Source organism: Stylophora pistillata, chromosome 3 (genome assembly GCF_964205215.1).
Source record: "Stylophora pistillata chromosome 3, jaStyPist1.2, whole genome shotgun sequence".
Taxonomy (NCBI): Eukaryota; Metazoa; Cnidaria; class Anthozoa; order Scleractinia; family Pocilloporidae; genus Stylophora; species Stylophora pistillata.
The window spans coordinates 11,744,924-11,772,017 of NC_142521.1; the positions used below are offsets into that span (position 1 = coordinate 11,744,924).

Sequence of the window (27,094 nt, forward strand, 5' to 3'; positions counted from 1 at the left end):
ACTCGTGGGTTTCCTTTCAGTTACTCTTATCCGTATTCCACTCACAATTACAGTAGTGTAAGTGAACAATGTAATTAAGTAGCATAAATATTAATTGTAACGTAAGAGTACTGTAAGTACGTATGATGCACGATTCTCGGAGTAGAGAACGCTATATATAGCGCTCTCTACTGCGAGAATCGTGCATCATACGTATCTATAACCGCAGTTCAAAATATATGAACTTTATATATTCATCAGTACTGTAAGTATCGTGATATATATCTTATTAACCAAGCGCGAGGGCCGTACTGGGAGAATATCGGCCCGAGGTCTTGACAGTACGGACGGAGCGCAGCGAGTTCCGTACAAAAAAGTAATTTGGATACATCAACAAAGTTGAAATGGTAAATTGGCCACCGTAATGATTACAAAAGCTGACGTTTCGAGCGTTAGCCCTTCGTCGGAGCGACGTACAAAAAAGACCGAGGGCCGATATTCTTCCAGTACCGTCCCGAGCAAGCTTGGTTAATAAGAGATTTATTACACGACTGAAGTTCAAAGGAACACAAGTGCGGTATCATTCGGGACCATTCGGGACAGTGCCCGGTCCAATACTGAGAGAATATTGACCGCCAATAGAGCATTTTGATTGGTTGATTTTAGTTATTGGCCCTCTGGCTTCTCGAGTCGTGTAATAAGTACGTATATTGTAACGCAGTTTTCCTAGTCAGGGGGGTGTATTCCGTATGCGATCACTCATTCAAACACAATCCTTCAAGTTACTCACTTTCTCTGACCTTTGAGACGCATGAAAGCTTTGGACCAATAGTTGAGGTTACCTGCAGCACAAGGAGCTCCATGGCCATCAGCAATAGGATAAGAAGGATTTTACTTTAAATGGTATTCCTCTGTTCTTCCCTTGCCCTTAAACAGGCCGCCAATTGTTAAAAACTTTTGTGTTGTTAAATGAAGATTGAGATAATTAGTGGAAGGGAAAGAAGTGAGGGAGTGACTGAACTGAAAGGACGGAAACGTGGCACCTCACGGCAGGCTCCCTCTCCAACCCCACTTTCATCCTAACTCTAACTATCTAATAGCTATGGTTGTCTCAGAGGTGCTCCAGATTTAACAAGAGCGCTGAAAACCACTTTTTTTTTTACTTGTGTTCTAACCCTGCTACCTCCAATATCATTCAAGATCGTTCGCCGAACTGGAAACTGTCTCTCACATTTGGAACACCTCGTCATGGTGACCACGACTGAGATCGAAAGCTTTCGCCTTCTTCATCTTTGTACCCCTGCTGAAATTTCACTAATGAACAGTTTACGGTTCGACGAGTTTATCCGGCCGGCCGACAGCCCCTCCGGTACACCGCACAGCGGATGCGTTGTTACTATGGTAATATGATAACGCATATATCGAGCTTCTAATTTTCAAGATGGCGAATTCGAATTCTGCGTGGAACATGGAATCAGCAAGGTTGAAATCTGAAAAAAATTGGTTACAATAATTGATATCTTTTATAAATCGTAAGAAATGAAAAACTCATCCCGACGTGCTCAGGACAGCGGAGGCTGGAATGCAAAGTTTGGAGAAGAAACAAAGAAACAGAGGCATCCATGTAAGCTGAAGATCTGAAACTCCAGATCAGTCACAACTTTTTACTCAACACTGTTTAGTTTTTCTTAGAACTTGACTTAATTGTATTTATCTGGATATATGAGTGAATCATTGAAAAATCGTGATAGGCCTCGTGGGCAGCTAAAAGATAACAGTTCATCGTGCATTTCGATAATGTTTATTACAAAGATAAGAGATTTTTGCATGTCAACAAATGTAATCATCAGTATCCAGGCAAGAGATCATCAGTTAATCTCATGCAGGGATAGAGTCGATCTGTAAGCTTGATCACAATCCTAGAGGCTTCTAATGTTGACGAGCGGGGAATTTAACTACTTATTGATATTCTGCACAAATGCATCTATGAATTGTGCTCCGATATATTTGTTTATAAATTTGAACGCAGAATTAAATTTTTGGAAATTCGATTGATTAAGATTTAACCATTGGAATTCAAAAGTGGTCATTTATCTGGTAGTAATTGTCATTAATTATTTCTTCAATTTGTTATTCTCACTCACCTAGTACCAAAGCTTGTTGGTGTTCCTGCTATTAGCTACAATGGTCTCAGGTGGCTATGCAATATTGAAGGGCTTGGAGAGAGGTATGTCTGATTAAGTGATAAAAACAGCCTTGTCTATACTCTTCTTCTCAAGAAGCCTTCATAATTGGTAGATTCGTGTTTGTCAAGAAACTTTCAGGGGTTAAGCCTCAAAATTACAAGCAGGAAAGGGGAATGAGGCTGGAAAAATGGGAGAATTACCATTTTCCTACCCTATTCCTCTCATTGTTAAGCTGTTTGTTTAACAGCTCCTCCAGAGAAAGCTCCTTACACAGAAATAGTAGCAACATTGACTATTTTTTTCTCCTTCTCCAGGGCCTGGATGGGGCTTATTCCACACCCCTGCCTTGTTTAATTAATTTTTAAATCAATGAAGACCTCAATTCACAGCCATCTGCAGACTTGTGTCTCAAGTCTCATGGTTGTTTGTATATCAATTTCAGGGATAGGCCATCTACATCAGAAGCTCATGAAATATTTTTAGCCAACTATCCAAAGATGTTCAACAAGCCCAAACAGCAGGCTTTAAACTTGTCTTTAAATTCTGCACAGCCAAGGTAACAAATGAATTTCTGTTTATCAACAAATAATTTCTTGAAACTTTATGCTATGTTTTCTGGGGAGAAAAGAGCTGAGCAAACCATGTTGTTGTTTAAAAAAAAAAACTGTGATATACATTACCGTTTCTTTAATATTGATTAATGTTTTTTTTATTAATGCATTTTCACTTTTCCTCATTATTTTCATTTCGACCAACAGAAAGCTCAATTTTGGTGATGGCCAGCTACTTAAAGCTCAAGAGACCAAAATACCACATGGTTAGTCTTCTTAATGTCAATGTACCAGTATATCTGTTGCAATCAAATCTGAGGGACTGACAGTTTCTTTTTTCCAGACACTGCACTGCCAGTGTTATTGTGTGTGGTAATATGGCAAATCGCTATTGATACCCCTCATCTTTTCCTCAGACATTTCATTGAAATTAATATTTTTACTCTTAGACAAGATAGTTCATTTCTGGCAGAAGAAAGATCAAAACTAACAGACTATTTTATATGCACAACCAAAGAAGAATTTTAGCTTGTAAAATCTTTGGGCTGAATTTTTCCTCTGTGAGCCATGCATCCTTCCAATTACTTTTAAGTTTATTGCACAATATTCTAATGTGTGATCTTTCATTTATTAAAATATGACTTTGGTTTGAGTATCTGATTTTCACTTACATTTATTTCCTTTTAAGTTCTCAATTGATGAGTGTTTGTTTGTTTGTTTGTTTTTTTTGTTTTGTTTATATTCATTTGCTTCAACTATAAATTGTAGTTACTGGTGTTTATACTTACAATAATGTGATTTATTCATTTCTTTAGACAAAGGGTTATTTCCCCACTGGTGTAAAGGATTCAATGTTCCAGTAAGCCATAACATATCAGATCACCTTTCGAAGCTTCATAAACAGTCGGTCATCACTATGTCTGCAACAGCCGTAATTGACATGAGAATAAAGTCTATTAAAAGAGTGCTACGGAAACAGTAAGTTCCTTATACTGGCTGGGCAGACATATAGTGTCAATGGAATAACTAAGAACTAAGTTTATATGACAGTTGGCAGTAATGTCACAATCTGATTGGCCAATTTACTGTTGGTGATTAATTAGCGTACAAACAAAGCTGCTCATGTCAAAGTGTCATGCAATGGTCCTGCACTCAAAGAACCATTTTATTTGAACTCCAATTTGTGGTGAAAAACAAATCAACTGTGGTTTAGCAGGGTCTGTACTCTTATTGACAATGCTATTCATCATCGCAGTGGTCAAAATTTGTTATAGACTTTCTTATTGTGACAGAATCCTACCCTTTTGTGTGAATGAATGTTTTAGTAAGTGACTGAGTGATTGTTTTCATATCATTGTTTGCCTTTCCAGACCATTTGAAAGAAAATCAAAGGAGAATGAGGTGCTATTAAAACAATTGCAGTACTTTCCAGAAATGGCTGATCAGGTACCAAGACATGTGCTTAAAGAACTGTGTTCTGTGGCACAGCTCGACAAATGTCCTGAGGAGGATTACACAGGTAAGGAAAACATCTATTCTGACGTAAAGAATCTTCAACTTGATATTTTGGTCTGTTGAATTGAAACACTCTTGGATGATGATCACACTTTATCATTTCTGCAATTTGAAATTGCAATTATTATTATTTTTTTTTGACAATAGTGTTCATGAGGTGGAAGTGGGTGAAAGGGCCTCTATAATGATAACCACTAAGTCTAGCTCAGGTTATTTGCTTATCATTAGCATAAAAACCTTTTCTCTCAGTATTTGGGAACACAGGACTGCATCTCATCTTGCGTGGCAGTGTTATGGTCCATTCATCGCAAGCATTCTCACCTGAACTTTCAAGAGAAGCAACAGGGGTGTCTTCTCCATCACCATCCTGTATCCTTGAAGAAGATGAGCTTCAAGTTTCAGAAAAGGTTATTAAAAAAAACATTGACTACAGTAAACTGAAAAAGGATTCTATTTATGTGGCATGCACTTAAAATTCAAAAGAACTACCGTAACATCTCACCTTCTTATGAATCTTGAAAAAATCAACTCAAATTTTTCAAGTAAATTATAATTTACAATCCATTTTGACCCCTTAAACCCCTTAGAATGACTGACTTCCAATTTCTCCTTACAATATCACCCTTGAATCAAATGTAAAGGTTATGAGAATAAAGAAGATGATCACCAATTTAAGCAGCTCCTGATTATCAAACAAATTCTCCTTGTCAGCACCATAGGAAATGCAAATTAATTAAGGGTTGGAATAGTGTGGAGAATATGAAAACCAGTGTTACAGATTTATGTATTTAAATACTTATGTGCATCCTAAAGAAATGATTCAACTCTTTTAACTTGTCATTAGAAGTGTTTCTAAAATAACCTTCTGGTTAAATTTACAGCTCACTGTGGGCCAGTGTTTTGGAACCCTAAGCAAAGTTGAAGAGAAGGACTCAAACTCAAAGTGAGTTTGTTGATTTTTCTCTAAGATTTATTGCTGACTATTGATTTCTTTTTTTAGCTTCAAGCAATGAAACTAGTTTGGGTGAAAATTCCTCATAATTTGATAAAAGTGTTTCTTATGTGGTACAGAAGGAAAAGATTATCAATATTCATTTCTCGTTAAATCAACTGACATAATATACTTGCTCTCATTGCTAGTCAGAAGGTCTAATTTTGAGATTTTGGGAGCACTGTTCTTTTAAATCCCATTTCTTTTCAAGTTTAGATGCTGTTATGTAAACATAGAAAAATAAAGTTTGACTTGTCCTCAGACATCTCTCTACTTTTAAATATCAACAAGGGAAGCATATGAAAGGTGTGTGCACCAGAGGTGCACATTTGGGAAGGTGGGAAGGGGGACAAAAGTAAGACTCTCTCTATTCTTGACCTTCCCATCACCTTTTTGTTGCGGTAATGCAAGTCTCTCAAGACCCAGGGCTGCATCTTAAAAGTAACAGATGACTGAGACCTGAGACTAGTCAGGGAAAAAGTCCTCTTTTGCTTGAACAGAAAATTAATTGCTTTTTCAAAAGTGAATTATCATAATCTAATTTAAAGTTTGTTGCTTTTTAGGCTCCTCTCTGTTGTCTCCTTGGAACCATGCGAGTTCTTGAAGATTTCGACCAGCGACTATGCTAGAGTTATACAGGTCAGTGCCGAAACAAAGGCATTCAATAAGTTAATAATTTTAATGAAATTAAAGTTTTAATTTGGTTCCCCCTTTTTTACCTTCAGATAATTGAAGCCAGGGAGGAAGAGCAGAAGTTGTCCTTAGTAAAGGTGTGTAAGCTGTTCAATAGCTGGCCTCTGTTGTCACTCAAAAAAATCGCTGGGCTCATCAAATGGAGAAAGTTTCCACCAGGCCAAGGTAATCATGACTTTCTGTCAGGAGTATAGTCTTAAGAAAGCACGATTTGAAGCAAAATTTCGTACGATTTTTTACAAGTTCACAGAGCAGACTGAATATGCACCAGTTGTTTTGAATGCTCCATTGAGGAACATGTATTACTGTACTACCGAAAATAAAGTCCTAAATCATTTATTTAACACCTTTCAAGCCGCACCCGTACCATACGAAGCGAGCTTTGAAGTGTAAACTCCAAAATTCAATTGTTCGTGTAGCCTGCGAATGCACTCTGATTGGAGCCGCTTCACGAGTATCTCGCGGGCCTCAGGATTTGAGCCTCGGGATTTGAGCCCACGAGATGATCGTGCAGCGGTTTCAATGAGAGCTTGCTCGAAGGAATTTTAGAGGCTACTGCCCGTGGGAGGACTGGAACCCATCTCGACCCATAATGCTTCCCTTCCCTAATGACTGACATACTAGAGTAGACAAACGAACGGTATCACATGTAAGATGTCACATGTTGCAATCACTTGGCTATTTGTTGGATTTCTTTGACACGTAGGATCAATCGCTGACACTTATCTTTATTGTGATTTGGTTTCACAGTTCTTGTGAGCGAAGGTGAAAGATGTGAAGTGATTGGATTCATAAAGAGTGGAGAATGTCTTCTAAGGCGTTACATCAATGTAGCACATACATTTCCAAGTGGTAAAAAGGTTAGTAGTGGTCTCTATAAACTTTGAATAAAGGCTGATAGTTTCGAAAGAAACTGTTTGGGGCTGCTTCGGTGGGAGTAACGAAATAATTTGGATATATCACAAAGTTGAAATGGTAAATTGGCCACCGTAACGGTTACAAAAGCTGACGTTTCGAGCGCTAGCCCTTCGTCGGAGCGTACTCTTAAATTCGCAACAACAACAACAAAAACTCACCAGTTACTCCTTACCCTCTTTTCGGGAAGTGGTTGGTGTCTTAGCAATTCCAAGATGATGACTGGTGGTACGGGTTTTCATCCTTTTAAACTATGAGAAGCGCAGTGAGACTAATTCTCATTTACCCTGGCAATAGTTTGCAAGTAACAACATGTTGTCTTAGTACCTTTATGAGAGCATGTAGATACCTCCTCAGAGGAGACTGCCAAAAGTCTTTTTCATCTCGATGTAGAACACGAGCTTTAGGCGAAGGGGGATTGGAACGAGACAAAACAGCGATACCGGGTGTGTGGTCAAACGTCGATTATGTGTTTGCTTTTGCTCCACATTCATTTGACTGTTTGCCAATAAAGGATTCAGGGATTGTTGTTAGAAATCGAAGGAGGACTTCGAGGGTAAAAGTGACCCTCCAGAGACCTGACATGCCCCAAATGTCAGTGAGATGATCCCACGCAATGCTCCACCCTTGCTTCACTTTAATTTTCCCTCTAAGTGCTGCTTTGAAGCTTCCAGAAGTTGCTGGTTGTTGGCTGTTTCCACAGTGGAAATTTTTTTTCAAAAACTTTGTCTCTGTTGTTTCCTGATCAGGAGCAACGTGTTAAGTCCGTGATGATTGGCAGACTGTCTCCTGGAGACTCGTTTGGTGAGATAACAGTCCTGAAAGGCTTCCTAATGCCATGCTCAGTGGTTACAGACACTCCTGTACAAATGGGAACGATTTCTACGCTTGACGTCCATGGTACGTATTTTGATACTTTACTTTTCCTCGTTGGGGACTCAGGCCTTTTTTTTTTTTTTTTTTTTTATTTTGTCCCACGCCCGTGACAAGCGTATAATATCTTTCCTCATTCGAAGAGCGAGCGCAGAATTTACGATGTTTCTTATTCTGATACCAACCACTGCTAAATCGTTCTCTTTTAGAATTGGATGACGTCACCAGGTCTCTTCTCTCTCAGTCCTATTCAGTGATGGATGGTAATTTAACAGAGGTAGCGTACACTTAAATAAGATATCTTTTCGTTGATGAAATCTGTGTGTCCTTTCAACGAGAACATGTATCAGTCAGTCTATATAAATGACTCGACATAAATGAATCATTACATTTCAGGACGAGATACAAAAAGAGTATATCGAACAGGAGAAAGAAAAAGACTGGGTCAGGTTTAAGGTGGGAAGAATTATAATTGCAAATTAGTTTGGTATTCTACGATCTTATACCCCCTGGCCAAAACTTTTTGACATCTGATTGGTTCCTGACTGAAATAAAAAACGAAACAAGTGGTCGAAAACGAGTTTGTGGTGGGGCTTTTGGTTGATGGCGCTTATGACCATGTTCATATTGGCGTCATCGGCTTGGGTCTTGTTACCAATGCAAAATCGCTTTTGGAAATTGCAGTTTAACGCACTTTTGACTTTTTGTATTTTATTCAACTAAAATATCCAGGGTTGCAACTTAGAAAAAAAGATCATGGCATGAAACGGTAGACTTTGCAAGAACTCAGGGTTTATACATAATACGTAGGCTAGCTAATCTTGGCTCCTAAGATTGTCTTTGCTGTCGTTTTGCATATTTTGCCTCCCCAAAAGTGAATATTCCTTGGAAAGGATTGAAATTTTGACAGACTCTTTTTTTCTGTGTGTGTGCAGAACAAAGTGGTTGGCAATGTGCTACATCACAGAGGCATTCTTCCCGGTTACAGTAAATGGAGCAGAAATCCCTCGCCTTCAGAGGTGTCTGAGAAATGAACAAAATTAGTGATCACGTGTCGGTTGAACGTCACTACTTGAACTCTCTTTGAGCATCAGGCCCCGGTTGTTCGAAGGTTGGATAACGCTACAAATAATAAATATCCGGTTGGATAACGCTATCGAATAAATCTTTATCTGGTGGATACCGGTTTTGCTATCACTGATCCACTGGAGAGTGATTTATCCGTTGGATAGCGTTATCCAAATAAATAAATATCCGGATGGATAATGCTACCGAATAAATCTTTATCCGGTGGATACCGGTTTTGCTATCACTGGTCCACGGGAGAGTGATTTATCTGTTGGATAGCGTTACCCGCCCCTTTTTTACAACTGGGCCCAGAAGGACGACGTCATTTGCGAACGGAAGATCGCGCGAAATAGTCTGGGCGAGATCTTATACAGGCTTTTGGCATTGGGATTTCTCCCTTCTTAAGTGGGTGGTAAGGGGGGGGGGGGGGAAGGGGGAAGAGAGGGATGAAAAGTTATCTGGTTTGCTTTTTCATCACGTTACGTCAGATCAAAAGAAATAAATGTCATTTTCATCCTATATTAGACCCTGAAGATTTGAAACCCGAAGGAATAAAAGAATCTACAAGTAGATTGTCATTATACCTGTAATCCTCACACACGACCAACCATCCATATCCCTCCTTTTTCCTCCCCCCCCCCTCCCCCTCCGGGCTCCCTCCCCTCTTGCATCATAGAGACTCCATGACTCCATAACAATTCCAATTCTTCAAGTTGTTGCAAGAGATTATCACCTCTTGGCTATCGTCTACCAGAAATACTATTCTGTTTTAGTTCTTAGCTAACATTTATTTTTAGGAGGGAACTAACCTCAACTAATGCACAACTGCATCTGATGCACCAGTACAGTTATATTTACGGTATCTAGAATAAAACACTTATTAGTTTTTTTTTCGATTTAAATTCCCAAATTCCAGTTTAAAGAAATTTGGTTCGTATTATGTACAGAGTGTTTTTTTTAGAAAGTTTAGTCGTAACTTGTAAATATATGAATATTACAGGCAGTAACAAGATATGGGGAAAATTAAAAGAAAACAGAAAAAAACTCCAGCGTGATACATATATGAAGAATTTTTATTATTTGGCTATTCTCTTCGAAAACACGAGCTTGCGAGCAGGCTCGTAGCCAGACCGCCCAAGCGTACAACCATTCAAGCGGTTGTAAGTTTCAGTAACATTTGCACGGTAGTGTTTGGTTACGAGATTAGCCCTCATTATTAGCGCTGCGGAATGCGTGTTACTCCGCTCGCGGAAACATTTGAGACGAGTCGGCGAAAGGCCTGCCGGGGGTTGGCGCCTTATCAGAGAACTTAAGCAGAGGCGTTTTAGAGACGCGGACGGCAACCGGAAGAGGAATAAATAATAAGTGTTGGCCAAGAAAGTATATCGAGCACCAGGAATATAATGAGAACTTTTGACATCCGGCTGCCGTCCGTGTCTCAAAAAAGTTGGTGCTGAAGCTACATTGCCAGAACCCCTTTCAGACCTCTCGCCGCCTAGTGTGACAGAAGGCTAACCCCGTACCCAGATCGTACCGTGTCACTGTAACTAAAATGCCTGGCCGTAGAAGGTCTGGGTACAAGACCAGCATAAGGTCTCATACTTTCCCACGGGAAAAGGAACGCTCGTCACGAAGCGCTGATAATGAGCGCCTATATGCTAGTAGGCTTCTAAAACATAGATTTATAAAAAAATTCTTGGACAATTTAATCCAAAGGTCTCTGGATTACTTGCCTGTGGAAAATATACGGATAAATAGCACCGAAACACAATATGCCAAGAACATAAAATGTATATTTAACCTTACTTTATTTCACTGATTTTCCTAAGCAGAATAAATTATCCCGGATTTGAAAATCAAGCCCCGTGAGCAAAACGTAAATATTTACCCAAATCATATGTCCGTCAAGAGCCTCCTAAGAGGTATGCATGTGCACCCACCAAAACATTGGAGAAAGAGAAGCTTCCCAAACCTCAAGGTTAAGAGTACGGTCTTCTGAAATACTTAAAACTTTAAGTCGGGATCCGAAAAAGCTGAGTATATTTCATAACTGGGTCAGTAAGAAAGTAAGGCGAAAGACCGCAATCTTGATACGTTACGGGGACATTTACCTTCTCGAGCTATAGTGTGGGGCGGAGTCCATAGCTCACCACTGATTAAGACTGGGCACGAGAAAGGTAAAAACAAAGTTACGCCATGATTATCAAACAATTTGAGAGTTAGTGATTTCAAATGATTGTTAGACAACCTTTCAAGGATCCTAGTCAACCGGAATGCATTGCGCGCATGTACTCGAGAAATTCCGTCGTTTTCGGTAGATCATTAGATTGGGTGATTATTTCACTCAGTTTCGGGTTATTTTACGAGCAATTTATGTCGTCAGTGTCTCTTAAAATTATCGCTACATTTTCGTTTTTCTTTTTCATTTACGATTTCATCGATTTGTGTCGATTATCACAAGAATGTTTTTGTGGTTCCCAAATGTATAAAAAAATTAGGCGCGGTTTGCAAAACCAGGACAAAAATGAATTTTTTAATCACAGTCCTCAGTCGCTCTCTTGCGGTATCGTTCCATATCTTGCCGTAGATTTTTCCTTGTCTTTCTCGTCTTCAGTAATTGTGGCCCATTTACAAACGATGATTGAGTCAAGGACGAGAAGCGTCAAATACGATATTATACAAACGATTGACATCAGTCTCCTTGAGCCAACATTGGTCGAGAGGAATCTGAGCACCTTAAGAGCAAACGACAATGCCTTATGGCTTCCAAGGATCACAACTGTCTTCTTAACTGGCAGAGCAAGGTTAAGAAACCCGCCCGCGATCCAGTTGAGCAGCAGAAACATGATATGCATGATAGAGGAGTAGCCAACAGTAATGAGAACGTTCATGGACACGATATTGTTAAACTTCTCTTGCACTTGCGCCCTGCTCACTTCAGGCCACGTGGAGAGAAGGAATAGTGTTATAACAGTGTAGTGGATTCCTCTGTTACACGAGTCGATTTTTTCGGCAACAGCATTGAAAATTCTCAGCAACTTACCGATCTGAAATGTAGCAAGCAGACAACATGATAAAGGCAAATATCATATATACGTATTTGTGATTACAATTTTAAATCAGCTTTCGCTTGATTTCTTTTTATGTACGTAACATTCCGCGCACGAGTACTAGTCTCGTATTCCTCTCTTTTGACACACCTCGCAGCATACCCGTTTCGCATCACCCACAAAGAGGTGATTTTTAAAAATATTTATAAATTGATTGGCTGAACTGAATATTGAATATTCGCTCTCTATTTCTATGAAAGATTGTTGGTCGGGTTTCGCCCTTGGCAACACTAGGGACCTTAAGAAACCACGACGACGACGGCAACGAGGACGTGGAAAAACAAGAGATCTAATTGGCAGAACAATAGTTCAGCACGTGCGTTTTGAAACTTTGTACTTTTTTTGGCCGTCCTATGCAAAAGAACAACGTGAAATCGCCAAAATTTGCGTCGTCTGCGAACCGAAACCGCGACGGCAAATTATTTTAATTCCATTTGGAACTCAAAGGCTACTTTATATGTCATGCTGAAGTTGAGCTGTGGCGCTGTATGAGACAGTAAGCTCCTGCAGCCATTTTTTAAATTCTAACTAAGAGTAGAAATTCATTTTTTAATCGAAGTCTTCCTTGGCGTCGCCGTCGTGGTTTCTTAATAGGGACCTTTAGAAACCACGACGGCGACGCCAAGGAAGACTTCGATTAAAAAATGAATTTCTACTCTTAGTTAGAATTTAAAAAATGGTTGCAGGAGCTTACTGTCTCATACAGCGGCGCAGCTCAACTTCAGCATGACGTATAAAGTAGCTGTTGAGTTCCAAATGGAAATTAAAATAATTTGCCGTCGAGGTTTTGGTTCGCAGACGACGCAAATTTTGGCGATTTCACGTTGTTGTTTTGTATAGGACGGCTAAGAAATGTACAAAGTTTCAAAACGCACGTGCTGAGCTATTGTTCTGCCAATTAGATCTCTTGCTTTTCCACGTCCTCGTTGCCGTCGCCGTCGTGGTTTCTTAAGGTCCCTAAAGTCCCTACTACCACACGAAAGAAATCTCAAGCTCGAAATCTAAAGTCCCTACTACCACACGAAAGAAATCCCAAGCTCGTAAGCGAATATTTATGCCTACATTAACCTTCTAAAACGTTGGTTGTAATTTTTCATCTGTTAAATTGAGAGGGTAGCATTATATTTTTATGACCAGTCACAAGACAATATAGGGCAAAAGCAATGGATTCAAGACTGGCAATCTATAGCGGATCACTGTTTGCTGGCTGTTTGGAGAAGAAAGAAAAGTTTTTTGAAAAATTGTTCGTTAAGCCCTCCTGAAGGCATGCTCTTGATACTCAATCCAATATTTTCCCTATTTGTGAAATACTTATCTTTCTTAATGATACTTACAATAGTCGGTAGCACAGTTACCAGTGTAAATACAATCATGATATTTCCAAATCTGGTCACATTTACTCCACTGCTGAGATCAGTCATCCAGACTAGCATAGGCGCCACACTAAACACTCCAGCAAGGTTTGTTATTGCCATAAGTAAGATCGCAAGGGAAAAGTTACCTCCAGCTAGCAAGGACTGAAAAAAGAAGGAATAATAAAATACTTTGAAGGTGAGATTCTTTTATTCCACACCGACGAAGTATACCCAGGGCCTGTTCATATGAGCTCAGAAAACAGGTTGTGATTAGCTTTGTTTTCTGTTCGTCTAAGAATTTCTTTCCGTTTGTATACCAGAGTGAGAAATCAACCGGCAGCCTCGCTGACGATTTTTTAACCTGCACCTGAATTTTTAGCTTGGTTACTGAGATGAACAAGCTGCGGCCTTTCAAGTTCCCTCCGTAATCAGGGCTGTTCATATAAGAAAAAATTCATATCCCCGTTACATAGATCACAGTTCAGTTCACCATCTTAGAAAAACACTTCGAAATTTTTCAAAGATAAGAGTCCTCTGGTGCGATTTCAAGGAAATGATGAAGGTGGTTTAATAGGCACTGAACTGTTATGACGAAGTCCTCACTAATGTGATCCCATAAGAGTTCTTGTATGGAAAATTGCCCACAACTCTTTTTTAAATTTCTTCTTCGCTCTCCGGCGTAGTCATGAAAGAACAAATGGTCATTTTTAGACTTGTAACTTACCAGAATGGCACCGCCAGACATACTTGCTGGCACGGTGAAGAAAACTTGGAGCGCAAAAGCAAATTCAGTGGGACCAATTGCAGTGACATTTCCAACAACTGTAGACTGGGAGGTGGTCATGTTATCCTCTCTCATTGTCGCAAACTGTATGGTTTTTGTGATTTGCGTTCCTGTGATAGGGACCACTAAGAGTATGGTAAGAATTCCCCAGATGATAGCTTTGTACGACTTGACGGCTACAAGAAGCTCTTCCGTTGTCGTGCGCAATCCACAGAGAAGAAAACACGCTCCAAGACAAACTTGAGAAAAATATAATTTGGAGAGAAAAATTCCTGATTCCGGCCACTGAGAACCAATTGCCATCATCAGTATCATCCCAATCGCAAGGTAGTAGGTATCAAATAATTCCCACAGAGCAGAGAGTGGACGCCACAGGCAGTGAGAAGGCTTCGGTACAGTAGACTTAATCGTATCTTCGTCATGACTGTTTCGTGGCGTTTGCTTCTCTTTAGGCATGTCGTGACCTGAGTTGTAAAAGTGGGATTGCCCTGCAGAAGAAGGTGGATGTAAAAAAATTATCGAAAATGTTTACGGCCGGGAGGAATCTTGTAGGCTTGAATGCAGAATCTTGAAGGGTACTCACGCGCTAAGTGAAGCCTACAGAAAAACGTGACTTTAAGCTAAACAATTTTATGATATAATTTCGTTTTATCAAAGCAGTTGATAATATGAATTGGCCACCGTGGAAAAAATTAAAACTGACATTTCGATCGTCACAGCCAGTTTATTATGTCTTACTCTAGGATGTCAAAGTTTAGGGAGAGCGAAGGTTGGCTGACGAGAGTTTTTAATTCGAGCAAGTTAAATTAACCAAAACCAAAGTAATGCGATGTAAGTGTTTAGGTCTTGTATCTGATTGGTTGTAAAAGTGGTGCGATGCGCTTTAACCAGTCACATAGCAAAATAAAATCAAAAGCTACGCAAACCTGGTTTAATCTCGACGCTCCTTTCAAAATTGCTCCGTAAACAAGTACTGTATTCGTCGTAAAATAAAAAGGACTGAACAACAATCATGATCTGCTCGGGTACAAGGGGTTCGATTTCATGTCATCGACTTTTTGGATTCAGATGATACCCTGTACGAAATTTTAGTTTTCACTTTTTCAAGTGTTTCTCTTCTATCACATTTGATAAGCAAAACGTGACTGACTAGTTGATTGCCGGAATGATTCCGGCAGTCCGCTAGTCAGTAATAATCATTATTAAGGAATGATTACTGAATAATGACAAGGTTTTCTATCCTTGGACATTTCTGTTTCGACGACTGTAAGCAAACCTTAAATACTTATTCATAAATTTGCTATTCTCTCACTTAATTGATGTTCAGCGGTCACAGAAATTGCGATGATCCTATAGCACCTACCCGAAGAGCGTTTGACATTGTGCGAAAATCCAAAAGGCATTTTTCTAAAAAAGCCAACTTGAAGTTTCTTTTCTTGCTGTTCGGTTATCTGGAGCGTTTGTCACTATCCTGTCTTTAGATGTTGATGCTCTATTAAAGCAACATTTCCTTCACAAGCGGATTTCAATCGAATTTATTGTAATGCTATGCAAACTTTCTGGTGGGCCATTTGTTGTCTCTTGTTTTACCAGAAAACAACGCCAACCCCATTGTTGGTACCATAAGTAAACAACTGACTTTTTTTTTTGTCATTAGAACAAAGAAAGAAACAGTTGGTAATGATTACCATCAGCAGCTGTTATTCCTTAAGAGCAACGCGGCGATTTGTTCTTTTCCTGGATGGGCTTAATTTTCTCAACCAAAACTGCATCAGAGGAACTAACTCGGTTCGTGGACTGCGCAGCTACAAACCAAATCAACAACTTCACAAAAGCTCTTTCAGTACTCATTCAAGGCACCAGTTTTCAAATGAACTTAACTGAAATCTACTCATAAAGTCAATTGCTGAGCACCGCTTGAATAATCGTTAAGAATTGTTTAGATATACCGGACTCCATTCGTTTTTTAACCTAGTATCTTATGGTATGCAAAGCAGTGGCTAACGCACCCGATAAACTACCCTACCGCACGGGAAGGGCGAACGGAGCGCTTCACATAGTTTAATACGACGATAGTTCGAGGCACAAGGCCCTCTAGTAACGTTCAATCCTTATCGAGTTATCTTTTCCATACATTCGCTTTTATCCAAGCTTATCAAGAACACAGTATAAAATTGAAATATCTAGTCGCCGCTGGATTACTTAAAATTCACGGAAGATAAATCTCTATCTTACAGTAAATCATTGCAACAATCAAGCACACCAGATAAAATCAGACGTTGATTTATGAAAAAATGATTCTGGAATTCGATCGGTAGTAAAGTTTGCAAAATGAAAACGCGATTTCGTACCAGAGTGACGGATCAGTTCTTTAGCGTAGGAAGATATTCAGTGGTATTATGACAGCCAGCTGAAAAAAATTGAAGAATATAACCCTAAAAATTCCTCTTCAGTGCACAAATTTAAGTTCGTTTCGTACATGAGTTACAACTCACCCTGCTCCTGATTCTATGAAACTATCAATATGCACCGAACTCTACGATAAATTAAACTTTCTTCGTGGAAGAGGCAAACCATGATTAATGCGTCGTCTTTTTTCTTGCTGATTTGCATTCATATTCAATGTCTTAGACATGTGAGGTTACGCGGCAACAGAACAGCTGTGTAAAACATTCATACTTTCCACAATGTGAATGGTTTTTTTTCATTAATAGGCCACACTATTTGCTTTAAGATAAAGGAAATTAAAATTTAAAGACTGTCACATTCCCGACACTAATAAAGATGGGTCCAATCATTTATATGGACTTGTGAAAATTTCGGGTTTTATTTGTCATCTCTAAGACTTGTTTATCCGACGGTTTGAGGCTGGTTACTGTACTTACACTATATTAGGACCTTCTAAGATTCAAGCAAACATCTCTCTCCACTAGTGTAACCCCAACCTGTGTCATGAAAAACCCGTAGAGTCGAATAAACTGAGTTCTTTCGAATTCCCTACTGTCAATTTCTTAACAATGTGTCGGTAGTTGTAATACCAACTTCCCTAGTTTAAATATGTCACCGAGCGAGTGATGTTTTACAAACCTAACACAGTGATTGTCATCAATCTATTGTCGATTTATGTAAGAGAACGAGGAGGCGTTGGAAGTGTGTCTGTTTCCACAGCTGCAAAGAACGTTCGCAGTCGACCGTAGCTTATTTTCTTATTGGTATGATTACTTTTCAAAATATATACGAATGTAATTCAGTGATATTTCTGAACATAGTCAGTTCTGAAGGATGAACAACAAAGTAGGTTTATTAGTGGTATATAGTCCTCCGTTCCACGTCTAAATATGATGAAAACACTTCGAAGCTCGGTAGCGGTTTGGGGAGATTTTTCGCATGCAATAAAACACGTGCATTCAAAACGGTTCAAGTTAAATAATATCTTTATAAAAAATCGGCGGAGACGAACTAAATACCTTTTACTTTAGTCCTAAATGTTTTCTGATCTTGCTCGATTTCTTTTATATAAAGGTTTTTTCACCATTAAAAAAAAAACTTAGGCGTGTAACGGCATAAAGTATTCCCCTCCCGGGCGATTGATTTTAACGAGTTATACCCTTATCAGAACTGAAGATTAATAGGGTCAAAGTCGAATCATACCCCTCAGTTTTAAAACCTGATGGTTAGTACTGTCAATGTAAATCTTTGACTCGAAAAAGTGCCTTCATATTTTTGCTAGCGCCTTATCTTATCCACAAAGCTCGCAGTTTTCCGCAAGTTCGCTCTTGGAAAACATTCCTCCTCTCTGAAAAGCCAATGTCCGCGAACACTTAAAATGTCCGAGGATATTTTGACCTTTTTTCAGTTGTTTAGTTGTCACCTCTGCTAATTGCATTTTCAATCCATTTAATGAATAGACCGCACTTTCACTCGGTATCATGATCACCAGCCTTTTAACCCGCTTGGGACGTTGAGCCGGAGGCGAGTGGGCGATTTACAAACTTTTCTCGTGTTCTCCCAACATTAAACCGGTAAACCGATAGAAAGTGCGCCCTATTACTTTTATGAAATAAACTTAAAATGTTTTAGTATTTTACGAGTTTACAGCCGCAGAGCGCTCATAGCCGTCCGCCCAACCGTTTCCACATACATAACGTATGAAGTGGTAATTGTGCTTGCTGGCTCAAGTTAATTTTGCTTGAGATCACGAGATCATGGAAAAGAAGTTCGGAAAAATTACCAGAGAGGATTGATCAAAACAATGTAGTTTTATAAAATATCAGGAGAATTGAAAGGGAATCTATAGATCTACTAGGGAATAGGATATATTATCTTGCTGTCATGGAAGAGGACAGGAAATTCGATGTGGCCATCGTGGGAGGAGGAGTTGTAGGTTGTTCAGTTCTTCACGAGTTCACTTCTCTAGGACTTCGATGTGTTCTTTGCGAAAAAGAAGAGAATCTTGTCAGTGGCGCTAGCTCGGGAAACAGTGGAACTCTTCACACGGGATTTGATGCGCCACTCGGTAGTTTAGAGTTACGATGCCTTCAATCAGCGAGAGAATTGAACGAAAGCTTTTTCTCGAAGCACAACATCCCTTACAGGAAATCTGGGGGCTTTATTGTGGCATGGAACGAAGAAGATCTGGAGAAATTGCCGAAAATTGTGGCTATTTCTCACAAAGCAGGAGTTTCGGACGTAAGGCAGATAACAGCTGAAGAACTTCTTGAGAAAGAACCGTACTTAAATAGTAATGCTCTTGGTGCTGTACATGTGCCTGGAGAGAGCATTGTGGATCCATGGAGAATTCCCGTTACGTTGGCCAGCTTAGCTCTGGCACAGAACGCAACTATTCTAACCAACTGTCACGTGATTGACGGGAAAAGGCAAGGGAGGGATTGGCAGCTGTCAACATCTAAAGGTCCAATCATGGCTTCAGTTGTAGTCAATTGTGCTGGCTTATATGGTGATGCGCTAGAAACAATACACAGACAAAGTCCATTTACCATCAAACCTCGGAAAGGACAGTATGCTGTGTTTGACAAGTCTGCAGGCAAACTTTTGAACTCAATTGTCTTTCCTGTACCTACACCAAAAACTAAAGGGGTTCTTGTTTTTCCAACAGTCTATGGTAACATAATAGTTGGGCCCACAGCAGAAGACCAAGCAGATCGCTGCAATGCAGAGATTGACAGGACAGTTATTGACACCTTAATTAAACAAGCACAGAGCATTCTTCCATCACTCAAAGAACATTCTGTGATTGGGACGTATGCAGGTCTGCGGCCTGCAACAGAGTTTAAAGACTACTGCATTGAGTGTCAACCAGATAAAGCATGGATCACAGTGGGTGGCATTCGCTCAACTGGGTTGTCTGCTTGTCTTGGGATTGCCAAACATGTGGCATCTTTTTTACCTTCTCTTGGTTTTACAAACTGTAATAGTTCACCTGATAATGGTTTGACAAATGATGTACAAAAATGGAAAATCACTCATCCAATTACAAAGTTTGGGTTGTCAACTGACGAGAAAACAGTCCCTTAAATTGGATTTTGTAAAGTTGGTATAACTGTTTCACACCATGTATGCATTCAATTTCCAGATCTACAGTCAACATGGACATTAGAAAAACATTGAATTGGGTTCCATTCCCTTGTCTTTTAAACCAGATCAATTCTCAACATACATGAAACATGCAAAATTACAAATATAAATTCAGCCCAGTGTATCACCAAATCCCCCCAAAATTTAATAAATTGATTAAATACAATTACATCCACTATGCATGGTTGTGATACTGCCGTTAATTTATTACTACATATTGATAATATCATGATAATAATAAGTTTGAATTATTTATCTTTATTAACGAGATTGATCTGACATGTTTTATCATTAGAATAGGAAATTTTATAATCACAACCAAAAATTGTAAATTGAAAGTGCATTATTGCATTGCTCTCTATAATAAATAAACATACTTTGAAGACTGCAATGAAGTAAGGTCATAATAGATGTCAAAGTATTTTTTTAGAGTGATAACTATTATTGATAAATAAAATGAATAATTATTTGTTCTGTTATGAAATTTTCCTAAATTTTGACATGGAAGTCTTTACTTTGCACATGCTGTAATGAAATGGAAGGCAAAGTTGAATGGAAAATAAATAATTAATTTCTGAAAAAGGCTTCTTTTGTTCGACACAAAAGAGACACACTCATAGACATTGCCCCACAATAGATTACTAAAAATAATTATAATAACAAAAAAAAAAAATGATCATTTAAACTCCTCCTTGTTAACCCTTTAACTACCAAAAGCGATTAACATGTAATTCCTCGCTGAGATAATTATCCCTACATTGTCCAGGTAAAGAGACTACTCAAACGTATCAGTTAAGAATTATCATCTTGATCTAACACCAACCTCTTAATACAAACTCACATGGAAATGTACAGCAGCTACATGTAGAGCAGAGGCAAAAAAATCACCTTGAGAGTTAAGGTGTGGGAGACATGCTGGACTATATGTTAGTGGACTCCAGATTGAGTAGTTTGGGTTTCGAGACCTGGCCGAGTCAATTTCCTGTTATCTTGGGCAAAACACTTCACTCTCACAGTGTCTATCTCTGCCCAGGAGTGTAAATGAGTACAAGCATAGTGTCATGAAATGCTGGTGGAGGGAGGGGGGGGGAGGGAGGCAATATTGTGATGGACTAGCTTCCCATCCAGGGGGGAGTAGTAACACTACTAATTGATTCATTATATCACTTCCTAATGATGTCAATATATATCAGTCTGGAATTTAATGCCAAACTTAACTGGCCTTATAAGAGTCATAATTTCAACTCAGAGCTATTTCAGTTATGCCATTAAACAGATGAAACATGTAGCTGTGGATTTTCTTTACAGGACAAATCATCAAGCTCACTATCAGATGCTAGATTGGTAGTCACATCTCCAGGGTCAGCTTTCTCTTTTTCTTTCTTGGCATCCCATGAAATCCACCAAGATGCCCACACTGAATCAGCCACAAGAATTCCAAGATGAATTAAAATCAGTGGCAAGCTTAGCAAACCTTGTTCAGCTTGTGTAAATGGAAGAAAACCAGCTATTGTTACTGCAACTGCCAGGGATTTTTGACTGGCCATTATCACAACTGACTTGAGAACAGGTTTTTCCAGTTTCAAAAGAAAACATGGAAAAATGACGATGATGATAAAGAGAAGGTGCATTGCCAGGCCCCATCCAACAACAGCAAAAAGGCTTCCAACAGAGATCCCAGTGAAAGCTTTTTGTGCACTTGCTTGACTGACCTTCAGCCAGGGAATCATGGTTAATAGTATGATGCTGATCACTTTCAGTGTATTGGAGTATTTCTTAACACATGGCTTCACATGGGGTATGTATCTTAAACCCTTGCCAACCTGTGTAGAGCAAAATATTGAAAAGTTTATATTAGCCTGGGCAGTGAAAGTCACCTTAAACTCCCAGGAGTTATAAAGACAGAAGTTCTCCTTACAATATCAATACAATATGGAGATAGATAGATAGATAGTTTATTCACCTTAAAAAACTTGCAGCCAAGAGCTGAATTGCGATGAGGTTCACAAATGCAAAATCTCTAACTTACTAAATTACAACTAATTAGTTAATTTACTTGTTAAAAAATGTTGCAGAATGACAAATTCACAAACATGCATTGAATTCCCATGTAAAGTAAGAAACGAAATAATATCTAACTATCACCTACAATAACCGTAACTTAAAAGAAAACTATTCTTGCACCTTTCAGTTTTAGACCTCAGACGAATAAAACAATGTTCTTTGTTCTCTCAGATAGTAGCCAGGTTGGTATTTGCTTGGAAGTAGTTTATGAAGACTGTGAGATTGATTTTCTCATATTTCATTGAACATTGAAGTTGGCAAGTAGTGAGAATGAGGAAAAATATCAATTAGGCAGTTATTAGTCTGTACAAAAATGGAGTCTCTGAACTAAAATGATAAGAACTGTATGGCATACAGCAAGGAAAGTTACTAATTAATGAGATGTTGGAAGTGTGTGTGTGTGTGAAATGTTTGTCTGTGTGCAAAGATATAAACTAGCACATGCTGTGCTTTGGTCTTCACAAGCAAGATGAACCTTTCCTGCTTATTCCAGATTTACCACTTTTCTCCCCTAAAAAAACTCTCTTTTTCCAAAAGAAAATGTCACAAAACATGACATCTGTTCATCTTGCAGACATTAAAAGCAATGCAAACAACTAGTCAAATAACAAAACTCTTCTGCAGTTCTTTTTAAGTACTTACTAATTGGTACTGCAAAAAAACTTTGTCACAGTGAAATAACTACGTTGGAGCTTTTCTTGGACAACGTAAGACTTGAGGAATCAGCTGGAGAAAAACTTCTCGGTGTTGTGATTGATCCCTATCTTTCCTGGGACCTACACATTGATTATCTTATAAAAAAGTTAAACTCTAGGATATTTCTCCTCAAGAGGGCAAAAGTGTATTTAACTATTGAATGTAGAAAAATGTTATATAATGCTCTCATTAAGCCAATTCTTGAGTACTGTTGTACTGTTTGGGGCAATTGTTTGGTTGAAAACCTTCAAAGGTTGTTACAAGTACAAAAACGATGCGGGAGATTAATTTTGGACGCCACCATCAATGATAGTTCCGTTGAACTTTTTAATAAATTAGGCTGGTTACCTATTGATGACATTGTACGCGTTAGAAAACTTTGTATGCTACATAAAGTTAGCCAAGGTCATTGTCCTGAATATTTGAGTTCATATTTTAAATATGTCAGATCTATACATGGTTATTGTACTAGATCTGCTATCTGTAATGATGATCTAACACCATCTTGTAAAAGAAACTCAGGGCTTAGAACTTTCCACTCAAGTGCATGTAGGCTATGGAATAAACTAGGTAACTCTTTTAGAAAAATAACTTCTCCCTCAAATTTTAAGATAACGTTATTGAAAAATTTTATTAAAGAAAATACCTCAACAGAGCATTTTGAGATCAGTGGGATGTTTTAAGTACAATTTTTAGTATTATGAATTTTTTTTTAGATATTTTTATATTTAGTAGGATTTGTTGGGGGCCATTATGTAAACTACCGGGTAACTGGTAATAATGTATTTTACCCTCGGTAAATAAAGTGTTTGTTGTTGTTGTTGTTGTTGTTGTAATAATCTTTTGTCTTTATGATGAATCTGTCATTGTTTAATACTTTCACTCCTAAGATCTCAATATAAAGTTTCCTTACTATCAAGGTGGTAAAAGGTTTCTTTGTGACATGTGATCAAGGCCAAAATTAATGTGATGCATAAATCTTAAAAGAAAGGCAAGCATGAACTGTGAATTTATGAACCATGATTTGCCCGCTGAAATATATGTTGTAGTTCAATTTTATCCTTGGTTCAAATTTTATTTTCCTTTGTTCCCGGTCATGTTAATGTATGATAATGAGTTTGAAACAAAGGAAAATAAAATTTGAACCAAGGATAAAAATAGTTGAACTACAACATATACATGACCCATAAGTTTTTCCTACCATTTCCTGAACACGTTAAGATTTTCCAGAAAACTTGTACACAAGATGAGAGATTTGTAGTTTTCCCTCTTAAATACATGACACATGAATTTTTGTTAAAAAAAAAAAAGGGATCAAGATCCTCCCTTTGCCACCCTTCTATTGGCCATTAAGTTCTTTTAACTTAAGCACCAAGAATTTCACATAAATTCAAACAATTTTCTCCGCATTACTACACTTTTGCTTCTAACAATACCTACCAACAAGGGGAGAAGCACAGTCAGCAACAGTTTAATCAAAAGTTTAACAGGATCCAGCTGGACATCCTCAAAATTTATTATCCAGGCCACAAGAGGCGGAACAGTGAATACAGCTGCCAAATTACAAAACACTGTGAGCAGTACAGATAATGCTACAGCACCCCCAGCTTGAGCTGTCTGTTGAAGGAAAAAAACATAATCTAAAACTTGAACACTTAACCTTAATCAGTATCTTGATCCTAATTTTGTTTTGGAAACTCTTTGTTGATAACTTATAAAGCAAGTAACTGCCTCCAGTGAGACAATTGCTTCCCAGCCTACTGGTACTTTAATTGGTGAAAACAGTCAGCATATCAAACTTACAAATGTGGGGCGGTTGCATTTCAAAAATGGAGTAAATTTTGGCTTATTTGTTTCATATGCACTTCACAAAACGTTTGTCATGTTGATTCCATGTTGAACATTTGTTAATCACATGTTGATCACATGTTTATTCTGGTGGTGTTTATGTCACTCTATTATTCACTCAGCCCAAGTTAGATAAAAGACACTTTTTAACTCAATTCTAGACAGCTCAAGAGTTACTGCTTTGGATTTTCAGATAAAATGAGGTCTCCTTGTATTTCATTATTTTGCTGTTTTCCTGTTTATGAGGTTTCTGAAGGAAAAATGCCGGTTAATGCATTATGGTTTCTTTCTTGTAAATAAGAACAATATCCTTTGGAAGCTTTTTGCCCAATTTCCATATAGATCTATAAAGGTGGACATGTTCTCCTAGCCCAAAAAAGAGGTTCCATTTTTCATCCCCACCCCATAAAGGTTTTAGGAATACAAAAACTCGATGCTTTCGTCATGCACCCCTTCAAAAATTGGAAATTAACAGGTGAAGGTAAAGTCTGTATTCAAGCCAAATGGCCAACCCCAGCTGAATCTTAATCCTGTTGGCAAGATTTCCATATAACCCCATACATCAATTATGCTTATAACATAACCAAAGTAAAGCGCGCGCTCTGATTGGTCAATTTAGCGTCCCCCATTTGCCCATGGGTGTACGCTGCTGACGTGAGTAAATGCAAAGACTATTCTTCCGCGCGTGCTTGTTTTTTTCTGGTCGCGTAAGATTTGTTAAATAAAAGGGAACTCTTTAGCTACAATGTATCAATGTTATGTTATAAAACAAATGGTAAACACCACAGCGTACACTATTGAGTTATGGATGCACTTGGGAGGTTTGCTAAGCACTCAGGAAGCTAGAGTCGCTCTCAGCTATCGCCTCGAGCGACTCTTACGCTTCTTTCGTGCTTAGCAACCTCCCGCGTGCATCCATAACTCAATAGTGTACGCTGTGGTGTTTACCATTTGTTAAATAGAGTGTTGCAAAGAAACCTTTATATTTAGTCTTGATGAAATGGAATGCATAATTGATATATGGGGTTATATGGAAATCTTTCCATCCTGTTTCCTAAGCATGAAGTTACAAGGAGTAACTGGATGGGATGCTAGTCCATTGCAAGGTTACCCTCCTCCTTCCAGCATTTCATCAGACAATTTGCCTGTACCATTTATAATCCTGTTTTGCCCGAGAACCCAACACATTTACCCCGCCAGGTCTCGAAACCAGACCTCTTGATTAGTCTAATTGATCATTGTCATCTTTGACAAAATGTTGGATCAGGGTCAGATTTTTCAGCTTTTTTAAATCACAATCTCCTTGAGAAAAAAAAAAAATAATAATAATAACTACCCCGCTATTCTGCAGCTGGGTTCCATAAAAATTCCCTATCACTTCATGGAAGATGTTTTTAACTCACCAAGATTACACCGGCCGAGATCGTACACGGCACAATGAAATAAATCTGCATTCCTATTTGAAACAACACTGGACCAAGTATTGAACTACCCACTGAGTGTTTCTCAGTGGATGAAGAACTTCCATTCGAAGAATTATTTTCATTCACGTCAAAGCCGTTTGTCGTGGCATGGCCTTTTGTGACAGTGTACGGCAACAATCCAGTTAAATGTCCGCCAATAATCGGCGTAATCAGCAAAATACAAATAACACCCCAGATCATAGCCTTGAACGCTTTAAAAGCGTCTTTCACTTCTCCTGTTTTAAGTTTGAGTCCACTGTGAAGAAAGAGTCCAACGACGCAGACATAGTGGGTTGGTAGTTCGCTGAAGAAGACGCCGGGTTCTGGAGCCAAAATTCCTAGAGCTACGAAAAAAACTAAGCTGATGGACAAAAAGTTCTTAAAAACTACTGCCTTCACCCTATTAAATAACGTTGGTCGCTTTTCCGGTATTTCCTCGGGAGAGCCTTCATTCTCAGGGTTTTCCACCGCCGCCATTGTCGGATTTGTTCCGATATGACGCAAAATCAACGCGCTTATGAACGTCATCAAGAAAACGAAAGCGTGACTCTTATTTGCGTGACGCACGACGTATGCACGCAACAACTGAACCATTTACTTTTTGAACCTAAACTATGGGTGCTAAGGTATAATGTCGCGTTCCCGATGCCGCAGACACGTGGTGTTGTGCACCGGAGTTCGCCAGTATAACCACAGTGTTGAACGTACGAAAACGAAGACCCTGCATTAGCCAAAAGAATTGCTTACTTTTTAACGAGAATTTTCCAGCAGAGAAAGCTCAACGACCGTCAGAATCGATTTTAGCTACGAAATACAGTAGAAATTGATTATTTATCGACAGAACCCAAGAGTAATTTTTCCCGTACAGAACGCCTTCTCTGTTATTCTGTCACGCAATGCTAACTATAAATCAAAGGCGGCTAGCGTTCGAATTCTGCCTGCTGTTCCAGAATAATAATATGTGTTGTAAGTTTACCTGGGGAAACCCTCGAGAATATCAACACCAAATTGGCACGCATAGCGAAACAGAACAGACAAGACGGGCAGTATAATAATACGGATAATAAAGGGAAGAAACGCGTGAAGTGTAATGTATTATATGGCCTAAGCGTTGTTGCTGTTTGATGTGTGTATAAGTTGCAATTTCTACGGTTTTCTGTTTACAGGGTCTTTGTTTTCGTACTACGAAAACGAAGACCGGGGGTTTTCGTTTTCGTAGTACGAAAACGAAGACCGGTCTTACGTCTTTGTTTTCGTAACACCCCCACACGGGATCGTGCGAGGAGGCCGTTGGGGTCAATATCCAAGCAAACACTCGAAGACATATGTGTTATTGACCAAGCGTGAGGTCAACATGGCAGGATATCAGCCGAGGTCTTTTCTGCGTTCTTTTTTTTGCGCGGGATTG

At 38.8% G+C, this 27,094-nt stretch overlaps 4 protein-coding genes across 6 annotated transcripts; 2 read left to right on the forward strand and 2 right to left on the reverse strand.

Moving 5' to 3' along the window:
• Positions 1–1,394: 1,394 nt before the first annotated feature.
• Positions 1,395–9,864, forward strand: LOC111334793 (cyclic nucleotide-binding domain-containing protein 1). Its single transcript, XM_022940612.2, has 15 exons — positions 1,395–1,603; positions 2,128–2,206; positions 2,608–2,721; positions 2,924–2,982; positions 3,532–3,694; positions 4,087–4,235; positions 4,481–4,638; positions 5,113–5,174; positions 5,786–5,861; positions 5,948–6,080; positions 6,666–6,775; positions 7,580–7,730; positions 7,913–7,980; positions 8,100–8,159; positions 8,639–9,864. Exons 1-15 carry the CDS (start codon positions 1,519–1,521, stop codon positions 8,735–8,737), a joined length of 1,566 nt encoding a protein of 521 aa, XP_022796347.1. The 5' UTR covers positions 1,395–1,518; the 3' UTR covers positions 8,738–9,864.
• Positions 9,405–16,697, reverse strand: LOC111334784 (uncharacterized). Of its 3 annotated transcripts, XM_088755624.1 has the most exons (5): positions 16,516–16,697; positions 16,372–16,430; positions 13,961–14,508; positions 13,216–13,398; positions 9,405–11,818 (listed from the first exon to the last, which is right to left on the reverse strand). In XM_088755624.1, exons 3-5 carry the CDS (start codon positions 14,474–14,476, stop codon positions 11,318–11,320), a joined length of 1,200 nt encoding a protein of 399 aa, XP_088611750.1. In that variant the 5' UTR covers positions 14,477–14,508; positions 16,372–16,430; positions 16,516–16,697; the 3' UTR covers positions 9,405–11,317. The 3 variants fall into 3 exon arrangements, with proteins under 3 accessions (XP_088611750.1, XP_022796332.2, XP_088611749.1); XM_022940597.2 differs by lacking the exon at positions 16,372–16,430 and having other exon boundaries at positions 16,516–16,696; XM_088755623.1 differs by lacking the exons at positions 16,372–16,430; positions 16,516–16,697 and adding an exon at positions 15,384–16,343.
• A 1,501-nt stretch (positions 16,698–18,198) lies between these two features.
• On the forward strand, positions 18,199–23,195 carry LOC111334806 (uncharacterized). Its single transcript, XM_088755629.1, has one exon. It carries the CDS (start codon positions 18,353–18,355, stop codon positions 19,553–19,555), a length of 1,203 nt encoding a protein of 400 aa, XP_088611755.1. The 5' UTR covers positions 18,199–18,352; the 3' UTR covers positions 19,556–23,195.
• Positions 19,738–26,229, reverse strand: LOC111334805 (uncharacterized). Its single transcript, XM_022940627.2, has 3 exons — positions 25,627–26,229; positions 23,816–23,992; positions 19,738–21,438 (listed from the first exon to the last, which is right to left on the reverse strand). The coding sequence occupies exons 1-3, from the start codon at positions 26,212–26,214 to the stop codon at positions 20,884–20,886; spliced, it is 1,320 nt and encodes a 439-aa protein (XP_022796362.2). The 5' UTR covers positions 26,215–26,229; the 3' UTR covers positions 19,738–20,883.
• Positions 26,230–27,094: the final 865 nt, after the last annotated feature.

Coding starts and splice junctions, on each gene's coding strand:
- LOC111334784 (XM_088755623.1), bottom strand. CDS start 15,423: ATGCCTTTTGGATTTTCGCACAATGTCAAACGCTCTTCGG. Junction 14,509..15,383: donor CAATGTCAAACGCTCTTCGG/GTAGGTGCTATA, acceptor CTTCTTCTGCAG/GGCAATCCCACTTTTACAAC. Junction 11,819..13,215: donor TAACTGTGCTACCGACTATT/GTAAGTATCATT, acceptor GCTACATTTCAG/ATCGGTAAGTTGCTGAGAAT.
- LOC111334806 (XM_088755629.1), top strand. CDS start 18,353: ATGGAAGAGGACAGGAAATTCGATGTGGCCATCGTGGGAGGAGGAGTT.
- LOC111334805 (XM_022940627.2), bottom strand. CDS start 26,214: ATGACGTTCATAAGCGCGTTGATTTTGCGTCATATCGGAACAAATCCG. Junction 23,993..25,626: donor TCTCGGCCGGTGTAATCTTG/GTGAGTTAAAAA, acceptor TTCCTTCAACAG/ACAGCTCAAGCTGGGGGTGC. Junction 21,439..23,815: donor CTGTGCTTCTCCCCTTGTTG/GTAGGTATTGTT, acceptor TGCTCTACACAG/GTTGGCAAGGGTTTAAGATA.
- LOC111334793 (XM_022940612.2), top strand. CDS start 1,519: ATGAAAAACTCATCCCGACGTGCTCAGGACAGCGGAGGCTGGAATGCA. Junction 4,639..5,112: donor AGCTTCAAGTTTCAGAAAAG/GTTATTAAAAAA, acceptor TTAAATTTACAG/CTCACTGTGGGCCAGTGTTT. Junction 7,731..7,912: donor TTCTACGCTTGACGTCCATG/GTACGTATTTTG, acceptor GTTCTCTTTTAG/AATTGGATGACGTCACCAGG.